The 11,074-nt window shown below is 48.7% G+C and overlaps 1 protein-coding gene across 1 annotated transcript; it reads left to right on the top strand.

Annotated features, from left to right (window-relative positions):
- The first annotated feature begins 6,535 nt into the window (after window positions 1-6,535).
- On the top strand, window positions 6,536-10,774 carry LOC118610012 (cystatin-C-like). Its single transcript, XM_036229759.1, has 3 exons — window positions 6,536-6,897; window positions 9,533-9,646; window positions 10,426-10,774. The coding sequence occupies exons 1-3, from the start codon at window positions 6,559-6,561 to the stop codon at window positions 10,507-10,509; spliced, it is 537 nt and encodes a 178-aa protein (XP_036085652.1). The 5' UTR covers window positions 6,536-6,558; the 3' UTR covers window positions 10,510-10,774.
- The last annotated feature ends 300 nt before the right edge of the window (window positions 10,775-11,074 follow it).

Raw genomic sequence — 11,074 nt, 5'->3', positions numbered from 1 at the left:
CTATTTCTGGCGGTAACAATTCCATGGACTCAGGAGGGTACAAAGGTCATTACTTTCCAGAGTCTTTCTCTCCGATAGCCAAAAGAAAAAAACCTGATATCCTTCAAGTCCCAGTTCCCCAGCGAGACGCGATGGCTATTTCAATAACACAATCATGTGAAAGAGATGCAATCGCTTCACATGAAGCCTGTTGAAAATGTACCAATTGACCTATAAACTCATACCTTAATTTGTCAACAGGTTTCGGTTTTATAATACTGGGCAGGGAAAGTGTTCCTAGCCAGACAAAATATCCATTCCTATAAAACATTCAGGTAAAGTTGACATAACTTTTTTTTTTAACATAAAGCCTGTTTAAAATTTTCTATTTTTATGATCTTATCAGTCCTTATATTTCCATACTCTTTTAATCTCACCGTAGCCTGAGTAGGACTTTACCAATGGGTTTTGGTACCACAGTCTATGTATGAATTCCCATACCAAGGAGTCCTTAATATTGCTCTTATCTATCCCCTAAGAAAAAAGACTTTAAGTCCCCATGAGATGTCAAGCCAAGGGACTCTGGTCCTGTTAATCTATCTTTAATTTGATTTAACCTCCCTTATGCTCCAAACAATTGCTGGTCAATTTCTCATTGTAATCTATTCCTTCCAGGCTTCAAACTGGGGTAAGGAAAAAAAAAAAAAAAAGTAGACTTATTTGGGGCAATTTAATGTTGGGGGATGAGCAAGGGGTCAGTGCTGACCAGGAAATTCTAGGCTGATTGGTGTTACATTCCACTCCTGGGAGAGGCTGACTGCAATGCAGTTAGTTATTATGTTTTGGTTGAGTGGCGTGGCTTATCAAAAGTAACTCCATTTGGTGGTCTTTTGTTTCTTTTTAACATGACATGATATTACTGAAAATAATTCAGCATCAAATTATAATCATCACATTATCTCAGTGTGGTAAACAATATGCAGATGCACTCATGTAAGCACGGGTACACACACAGCCACATGCACACACGTACTGTATTCCTCTTATACTTTTCTTGTTTCTTATTTTTATAACAAACATATCGTAGTAATTTGAGTTTTAGAAAACGACTTTTATTTTCGAACATAAGGACGAGTTTGCAAAATCCGCTCTTTGTCATTAAAAATTTTCCCACAAATAAAAATAGCTTGGAGGGTGGAAGAGGAAGGGAAGGAAGGAGGGGACAGGGAAGAAAGGAGTTGCAGCAGGGAAGGGGAGAGGTAGGAAGTTGTTCTACATTAAAAGAAAAAAGGGAAGAGAAGTAGTGGCAAAAATTTCGAGTAAATAAGTATTGCTCTCCTCATTATGGCACACCCTATGTGTAATCCAGAGCCTGAGAACCCCCAGAGACTCTTCAGGACCAGGCTCCTTGTGGCAACCAGAGGATGACATAAACATACAACTTAAACAACAGGCATGAACCTCAAAAACCTCAAGCAGAGTGAGAAAAGGCACACAGAGAAGTCTACATACTGTAGAACACCATTTATATAAACTTCTTAGAATAGTAAAAGTTGATCTATAGTGGGAAAAAATTAACTCGGTAGTTGTCTTTGGGGGTGAGGACTCAAATTGACTGGGAAGGGAAATAGGGAACTTTCTGGGGTCATGCTCATGTTCTCTCTCTGATAAGAATTTAGATTACACAGGGCACGCATTTGTCGGAATTAAGCGAATGCACATCTGAGGTCTATGTGCTTCACTACGGGTAAATTTACAGCAAATGGAAAAGCTGTAAATAATTATTAAACTCTAGTTGATACTACTCGTGCTTAAGTGTTTCGGAGTGAGGAATACTGATGTCTTTTACTTACTTTAAACTGCATTTAAAAAATGGATTGATGGATGAACAGAAGGGAGAATAGATGTGACGAAGCTAGTAAAGTACAATATTAATGGTAGAATCTAGGGGATGGGTATATAGGTGCTTGCTATAAAATTCTTCTAACTTTATGTACATTTGAAAATTTTTATAGTAAAGTCACAGGAGAAAAGCATCCCACTCCACCACCCCCCACAACTCCCCTGTGCCCTTTCTTCACTGTCTGCCTCTCTCTGCCTTCTCCCCTTTCTCTGATCTCCTGACGTATCACCGGCCTCTGGGTTCCTACTTGCCAGCAGTATTGTCACCACGTTCCAGGAAAAGCTGGGATAGGCAGAGCACAGGTCTGGCTGGCATCCAGGGTTGAAGAAATATTCTTCTGACATTTGTTAAAATGGTGAAGGAGACTTCACTCAAAACTATTACAATAAAGATCAAGACTATGGAAATAGGAGAGAAAAGGAGCTCAATTTTAAATACAACAAGGACAAATGGGGATTTAGAGCCAAGGGAGGAGGAGTCAGAAAATGCAAAATTACTAGGAGAAGACAAGGAATAGTCTTGCTAGACTAACCTAACAGGACTCTTTTAAAAGACTTAGACATCAAAGGTGAGGGATGAGGAACTCGACCAGATAGGAGGGTGGGGGAACTCTCATCAAGACAGGGTTAGCAGGCCTGGCAAGGACAGGACACGACCAAGGCCTAGATCTAGTGAGGAAGTAGATTTGGAGGAGCCAGACTAAAGCTTCATCGGGTCCACGTCACTAGGTTCAGCTCCTCTGCTAGTGGCGGAAATTGGGGGGTTGGGAGAGGCAGGGTCCTGAGGGCACCATGGAGAGGGCAGGGCTTACCTGAGTGGCCTCTGAATTCCAGCTTCAAAATCTGGTGCAAATGTTTAATGTTGTCCTGGGCAGGAACAATCATCTCTCTGCCGTCCAGTTGCAGGTTGATAAAGGAACTGGAACCCAAGATTACAGAAACACTTGAGAGAGAAGTCACAGCAGCAACCACACTGTGGATTTGAAGAGGAAACTCTGACCACCAAGAGATGCCAAAGGGATTGCTCAACCCAACTCAGAGCCATCCTGTTTTCCTTGTGGCCAGGGCTGAGGCCCAGAGAGAACAGAGAGCACCCAGCTGCACAAGACTCCTGCCTGAGTCCCTAGATGCCCTCTCCCTGCCCCCTCCACCTTAGCTGTGCTGCTTCAGACACCTAAGCTGCCCTAGGAACTATGCTGCTTGTGAAAATAAATGGTACCTTGTAATAAAAAGCAATGAGGGCCTGGTAAATCCTGAGAAAAAAAGCTTTTTTAAAAAGATTCTCTTTTCCTCCATTAAGCGCAAAACAGTTAAGACCACTATTCTCTGTCTTGCCTCTTTCTACGGGGACTGTCAACAAGCTTTCCAGGGAGTATCACAGTTTCGTTATGTTATGGCATCAATCCCTATCAGAGCCATAAGAGGTTTGCAAATGTTGGCACGCGGTGTGAAAGTACCCTCATGTCTCTCTTGAGTTGAGTAGTGGGAAGGGGGAAAAGGAGAGAAGGTGTTTACAAGGGACCTCAGATCCTATGTCTTAGCCATGTTAGGTTATCACGACAATGTAGGGCAGCTCGAAAATGACGTTGAGCAAAATAAGCCAGACACACATGTACTAACACTGCATGATTCCATTTATGGGGAGCGCAAGATCAGGTAAAAACCAGAGTCTACAGGGACAAGTGTGTGCGTTGCCAGGAGCCAGGGCTGGCCACAGAACTGACTGCAGAAGCACGAGGCAACTTGCCTGGGTAATGAAAATGTTCTAGACCTTGATGGAGTGGTGATACTGGGGTACAAGTTTGCTAAAATTTCTCAGTCTGGCCACACAAAATGAAGTATTTTATTGTATATGTATCATATCTCATTCAAGGAGTGGTTAAACATCAAGAAAGTTTTCCACGCAGTGGACGCAGGACTAGAGTCAGTAACATGGCTCCCTGTGGGGAGAAGCAAGAGCAGCCCATGTGCTTCGGCATACATCCCCTCAGCTGCCTGCTCCCTTCACTGCGTCCTTCCTTCCCTGCACCATCCTGGTAGGTGTCTCCCTGCACCTCGCTCCCGGGCCCTCACCCACAGTTTATTATCCACATAGCTGCTAGGCTGAAATTCTGGACCATATCCCTCCCCTGCTTAAACACCCTCCAGTGGCTTTCTGTTCCTGGAGAGCTGAGCCCAGCCCCATTCTCTTTGTCTGAAATTCTCTCTCCCTGGACTCAGCAAGACATCTTGTCCTTTAGGTTTTAGCTTAAACGTTTGTCTTCTTAAAGAGGCTCCCCTCACCTGTATCCAGTGGTACCCATCTCTCTCTTTCACTGCTTCTCTTTTACTTCAAAAAAAGCCCCTATCACTCCTTGATATTTCTTGGCTCCCGCCCCACCCCCCCCCCCCCCCACCCCCCACCTAAAGACGGGCTGTCCAATACTACAGACACCAACCATACTGGGCCATAGGGTGCTTGAAATGAGAAGAGTCTGAATTGACTACTGCTCTAAGCGTAGAATACACACACAGGATTCCACAGACTTAGCACATACAAAGAAGAATGTAAAAATATCTTATTAACAGTGGCTTGTACATGTTTCGATAATATTTTGGATATATAGGATTTGTAAAAATTTATATAAACCGAGTCACTTCAAATGGTGTCGAAGCTGCCATCCCAGAGAAACTGCATTGAAGGTCTTACTCCTCAAATCTTTGGAATGTTAACACTGGGCAAAATAACATTTGGAATGGGCCTATACGGCAGCACTGTATTCCAAACAACTGTTTGCAAAGCTAACAGGTATCAAACAAACGTCATCGATGCCAATTTTATGCCAACAGGAATTCTCAATTTGGGGTGTCATAATGGGTGACTCTAGTCAGTGAAAACAGCTCAATCGTGATACAGCACAGCTGAGGAACAGCACAATTGTGAAACAACTCAGGTGAGGCGGCCCAGGTGAGGCGGCCCAAGTGTTCATGCGCCAGCGTTAACAGCTCCAGCTGAGGAAACACTCTCAGGTGAAAATTCAATGTGTCTTACACAGAGACAGAGGTGAAGCTGGCTTATATAGAGAAGAATGCCTACCTCCAGTCCCTGATTGGTCTGTTGGTCCATTGCTATACAAATGAGGACTCCGAACCATCAGAGTTGGGTTGGTACAAATAGCACCACGCTGATTGGTCAGAATGGAGCAGCTCTGATTGGTCAGTAAAGATACAAATGAGGATGTCTCTGCACAGCTCGGGTTGGACAGGGAAAGTCTCAGGTCTACGGGTTGAATTTCAATCCTAGGAACTCTGTTGTACAAAGGCTGACTCATAATGCAGAAACAGTGTACAGGCTGTGAGCTCACCCTGTGGCTTTTCTCTGATATGCAGTTTGCACGACAGGCCTCTGCCATAATGGCTGCTAGACTCCAGTTTTGAATTGGGTCCAATTAAGCGCAAAGAGTCCCTCTTAGCAGGTATTTTCTTTCTTGGGGTCAAAACAAGGAAGCAGAACTGAAAATCAAAGGCATCCTTTAGAATAAGCATCACTATGTTAGTTTATCTGCATCTGTAGAAATGCCTTCCTTAGCTTGTTAACACCCATAGAAATTTCTTCCTTCTATTCAAGTAATTATCCTCCTTCCTGTTCTTATAAATACTCTTTGCCTTCACCTCCTATTAGGAGCACTATTTGGGTTTCTGCCTAAAACAGTGCTTCTGGAATAGTTATTCTTTTGGATCTCAAATCAATACTTGGTGCCTCTCACCTTGATTTTTTTTCCTTTTTTTTTTTTTTTTTTGGTTAATATATCAAATAAAAAATATTAAACACACTGTCACCTATTTCTTTTTACATTCTTTAACGTGTCTACTAGAAAATGGAAAGTTACACATGGGTTCACATTACAGCTCTGTAGGGTAGCCCCTCTACAATGTCAAGTCCACTCCCCACCTACATGCAGACCCTACACCTCCTGGTCAAGGAGAAGCCCGAGAAAGGTTTATTGGTTGAATAAATGAGTTGCGAAAAGAGAACCCAAACTTGTCAGCAAATAGGAGTTAATTAATTCGCTTATGTTTGGCAAGGAAATTCTCCAGTATAAGGTGCAGATGGGGTCTTCCCTAGTCTTTGAAATCCTAACCTTACTCTGCAAATCCCTAGAATTCAATCAACTGCTCAGAGGACGAGACAGTAATTTTTTCCCTTATAAAAGAAGACTTTAGAGTTCAGAAGTTACAAGTTTTGGGGGGAGGGAGGTGGGAGGGGGGGTGAGGGGGAGGTGATACCTCCTCTGAGACCAGGGTAAGCATGGGCTTGGGCAAACACTACAGGAAGTCTGGGCCTGGTGGGGAGGAGCTGGAATGGGTTGGCTGGTAGAAACCCAGACTGATGAGGAGGGCCAGGACTGGGAGGAGAAGCAAGACTCCGATGAGGAAAGGAGGTAGGGGGCAAGGGAGGGATTTTTAACGGGAGGGCCGGGACTGGGAGGGTAGAGCTGGGTGAGAGGGTGGGTAACAAAGAGTTGTGGGAAAGGGCTGGCGGGAGAGGCTGGACCACAGGACTGGAAAAGAATAGGGCCCCAGGGCATGGGCGGGTCTAAGTGAGGCGGGGGTGGGGGAATGGGACGGGGCGGAAGAGGAGGGGCCAGGGGAGGAGGCAAGGGGAAGGGAGGCAGGACCGGCGCGCCTGGGGAATAAATGCCGAGGCCCGTGAGTGCTGCTCCAGGCGTCTGCTTTGCTTCCCTCGTCTCTTCTCAAATTGCTCCACCTCGCGTCCCCTCGGAGCCGACCATGGCAAGATCCCCGCGAATCGCGCTGCTCCTGATGGCCACTTTGGCTCTGGCCCTGGCTGTGGCGGTGAGCCCCGCGGCCAGCGCGAACCCCAGCAAGTCTCGCCTACTGGGCGGCCTGGAGGACGCGGACGTGAACGAGGAGGGCGTGCAGCAGGCACTCAGCTTCGCCCTAAGCGAGTACAACAAGGCGAGCAACGACGCCTTCCACAGCCGCGCCATGCGGGTGGTGCGTGCCCGCAAGCAGGTGCGTCCCTGGGACCGGGGGTCGGGGCAGCGGGGCAGGCAGGGCGACCGCGACCGCGACGGGGGAGCCTGCACCACGGGAGGGCGGAACCTGCGCCTGGGAGGCTGTGGCATTCCGTGACGTAGCCAGACGCGCTGCTGCCTGCCGGACTCGCTGGAGAATCAACCTCCAAGTCCCTGGAAGCTCTCCAGATGGGCCCTAGGCGCTGACACGCCCATGTTTCTCAGCCCGGCAGTTCCCCTGGTCTTTCCTGTCGCCCACATCCCTTCGCGGACTTGTCACCAGGAGTGCCACTGGGTCCCGGGCACTCCTGGTTGCCACCCTGCTCTTCGTTTCTGTTTTCAAGCACCAGCCTTCCAAGAAGAACTTGGCTTGGGGTCAGGGGCCCTGTCTAGCCCGCACTCAGCCTAATGGGACTGGGGGCTCAGTGTGAGCTGGGAACTAAAGGGCCATATGCGAAGGAAAAAACGTACACCTAGTTAGCCCCTTTCACCCACTGAATGATTCTGTAAGCAGTTTTTTCCTTTTAACGTTGCATTTTGACATAATTTCAGACTTACAGGACAGTTGTAAAAATAGTACATAGAATCCCTGTAGATCCTTCATCCAGATTCCTCAAACTTAAAATTTTGTCCTGTTTGCTTTGTCTGCTCGCCTCCCCGCCCCACCCCACATGTGTGCATGGGTACGTATGTGCATTTATTTCTCTGAACCATTAGGGAGTATATATTTCCTAAAAACAAGGGCATTTTCTTATATGATCACAGTGCAATTTTGAAAATCAAGACAACACTGACGCATTTATCTAATGCTCAGATCTTATTCAGATGTCCTTCGTTGTCCCACCAATATCCTTTATAGGCAAGAACACTCCAGGGTCATACGCTCCAGCCACTGTCCTGCACCCTCCTTTCCCCTGCAGCAGCCTATCTGTTTGATGGCCTTGGCATTTGTGAAGAGTCCAGCCAGTGTTGTGTAGACTGGTGCTCAGTTTGGGTTGGCCTGAGGTTTCCTCAAGATGAGATTCAGGTCGTGCAGAAGAGACATGTTCTTCCAGTCTCTCAGCAGGTGCCTCTAAACCAACCTCCACGTCCTCCATGTGCAGTGGTATCTGGGGCCAGCAGGCACTCCGAACATCCTCCCTGAGGTAGGGCCCTCACTGCTTCCCTAGTCACCCCGAAGGTGTCAGTCAGCAAACACAGGAGTCCAGGATCTGGCCTGTGGCCAGGCAGATGCCACGCAGAGGGTCTCGCACAAGAATCCAGACCTGCCTAGAGATCCTAGAGGAAAGGCCCTCGGAGCGTTGCTTCCCTCTGCAGGTCACATCCATGGAGCATGCTCTAGGCTGTGAAGTTTCATTCTGCACCTTGGAATGGGTGTCCACCACCAGCAGCCAGAGGTAGTTGAGTGCCTGCTGGGGTAGAGAGGACCACACCTGACGCTGCCTCTACCAGCCCACCCTGAAGCTCTGGCCAGACCAGACAAGGAGGACAATCAAGTCCAGAAGGGGAAGCGGGGAGCTTTGGGAAAGACTACTGGGCTTTGCGCTTGTCCCTGAAGGAAGGGCAGGATTTAGACCAGCTGGCCTGCTTCACATTGGAGAGCAGACCATAGCCACACAGCGACAAAGTGTGGTGCTGCATGCCTGTATTTAGGCCTCGTTTCTACCTTCTCTTGAAATTTCAGACAATGAGTCAAGATCAGACCCATTTCTCCTGCAGCGGTCAGCTGGCACTGTCCCTTTGGATGGGACGCGCGCTCCCTGCTCACCAGGTCCCCACGAGCCTGCGCCTCTCCAGTATGACACTAGCTCGGCACTTCTGGAAAACGGATACCAGAGGAATCAGGGGCCTCGATTGGGATCCACCAGGCAGATTCTAGAGCCTGGTCCAGGCCCCTCATCCTAAGATTCTCCGAGTTCTCATTAGGTGTGTCTCAGGAGTGCCTCTGTGAGGACAGCCTTCACTTCTGTAATTTCAAATGGAAAGGACACATGTTTGACACACTTTAGATATGTTCCCATCACAAGGCACTCTTAAAGGCATCTTTTATTGACCTCAAACATCCCTGTCCGTGTGTGTATGTGTATGCGAATGAGAGAGAGTAAAAAGCATCTCATTTCCTACCACTCAGGGGATGAGTAAACCTGGTTACACGGAATGAGAGTCAGTATGGCCTCACACCACCCACCAGACTGTAGCCTCAAGGTCATCATCACATTAGTCTTCCTGAGGCATATCTAACCCAGACTCAGGCAGAGCTGTCACTTTGTCTTAGTCCTTGCCCCAGATCCTGGCGCTGGCACAGTTGATTTGCTGACACCCTGGCTGGCTCCCCAGAGCTGCACCTTCAGCTCCCGGGCCAGGGAATGGAGTTTTGGCGTCTGGCTTCCACCTTCCGTTTTCCTGCCTCTCTTCCTGCTAGGCTGCATGATGCACCTTGTTGGAGCTGCTGTGTAAACAAGTTGCAAGTTGGGCCTAGGGCACAGCACCTTGGACACCAGTCGGAAGTTGGCTCAGTACCACCTGGGTGCCAGCCAGTGGATGATGGCCCCAGGCGCAAAAGCAGGAAGGTGTACTGTGCTTTTGTGACATGGGCAGGTGTTGAAAGCCAGTCATACTCTTCACATGCATAGGTCGTGGCTGGCATGAACTACTTCTTGGATGTGGAGATCGGTCGAACCACGTGTACCAAGTCCCAGCCAAACTTGGCCAGCTGTCCCTTCCATGACCAGCCACGCCTGAGGAAGGTATGTGCCTAATGTGGGCCAGGGACCGAGCATGCAGGCCAGAGGTGTGGGGGTGTCCCTGTGGGAGTGTGTCACGTGCGAGTGCTGTGGTATGAGTGGGTTGTGTGGGTGTCAGGTACGTGTGGGGGTTAAGGGTGCATGTGCGGGGGTGCCTAATTTAAATTTATAGTTTAAGCTGGGTTATTGGGGCACCATGTGCTTGGGGATTGCCTGCTTTGTGGAAGAAGCAGCTGGAACAGATTAGAGGGAGTTAGAGGCCTGTAAGGGGAGAAACCCTCCCGTGCTGCCCTGCTCACTAAACATCAAACTTTCCAGTGACCAGCAGCGCTGGTTCTTGGAAGCTCTCAGCCTCTCGTCATCCCCCAACCCCCACAGCCTGCCTCATTAAGGAGGGTTTTAGATCTGGGTCTTTCCCTCTGAACCTGTCTTAGTGCTGGCCCACTAGAGGTGGAGGGAACTTGGGGGCATGCCCCGCACCCTCTGGGGCTGTGTGGCCTTGCATGGGCTGCTCCTTAAAGGGCTGTGCTGGGGGCGCAATAGTGTAGAATCCTGTGGGGTTTGGGGTGCAGGATGCCATCTCTTAGACTTGGAGTGATGGGAGGGGTGATAGGGAGGGCATGGCTGAGTCTTGGTTAGTGGTCTGGGGCTGGGTTGGAGAGCGTCTGAGAGTCCTACCAAACAACCACAAGTGCTGACCTGCACATCTGCCATCCTCTGTTGGACAATTTCCTTTTTTACTGTAACCCTACCTGACGACCCCTCTCTCTTCCCTTTTGCAGAAGGCGCTCTGCTCTTTCCAAATATACACTGTCCCCTGGACGGGCAGGAGCTCCATGGTGAAGTCCAGCTGCCAGGATGCATAGAGGACATGTCACAGGCTGGGCCACCCTGACTGCCTCTCACTTGCACCCCTGCCCCTCCACCCCATAGAGCTCCTAAGCCTTACGTGGGTGACCCCAACCCGGTGGAGTCCCCTCAGTGTGCTGGCTCCAGAAGACAGGTAGAGAAGGCTTCTTGAGCAGCTAAGTGGCTCTAACTTGTTTCTTTCTTTTAATTGCTTTCCAGGTGTACCCGTCCCTGGTGCACCTGTTTTGCTCCTACTTTGCACAATAAAAAGTAACATAGCTACTCCTTGAGTTGTCCATTGTTTTGGGGATGTGCCTGAAGGGTTTAGACAGTTACTTTATGAAGAGCTCCTCATCCTGCTGGCTCTGGATGGAGGGAGGAAGAGGGGACGAGAGCTGACACACAGAGCCACGGCAGGCATGTCAGGGGAATGCGCTGCCCCTTTTCAGATGATGGAGTTTGGGAGGCTGGAAACCCAGGGCTTTGGCTGTAGTGGCTCCTGATAATTGGATAAGAAAGAGGAGGGGTCCTGGGCTGCTGCATTTGAAAAGTCAGTGAGCAAGGGCTGGACAAGAGGAAAGG

Source organism: Rousettus aegyptiacus, unplaced genomic scaffold (assembly GCF_014176215.1).
Source record: "Rousettus aegyptiacus isolate mRouAeg1 unplaced genomic scaffold, mRouAeg1.p scaffold_m13_p_12, whole genome shotgun sequence".
Taxonomy (NCBI): domain Eukaryota; kingdom Metazoa; phylum Chordata; class Mammalia; order Chiroptera; family Pteropodidae; genus Rousettus; species Rousettus aegyptiacus.
This window is presented reverse-complemented; position numbering and strand designations above follow the sequence as displayed.

Bases quoted from the DNA above. Each gene is read 5' to 3' on its own strand.
- LOC118610012 (XM_036229759.1), top strand. From the start codon at position 6,559: ATGCCGAGGCCCGTGAGTGCTGCTCCAGGCGTCTGCTTTGCTTCCCTC. The intron at 6,898-9,532 runs GTGCGTCCCTGG...TCACATGCATAG, and splicing joins TGGTGCGTGCCCGCAAGCAG to GTCGTGGCTGGCATGAACTA. The intron at 9,647-10,425 runs GTATGTGCCTAA...TCCCTTTTGCAG, and splicing joins ACCAGCCACGCCTGAGGAAG to AAGGCGCTCTGCTCTTTCCA.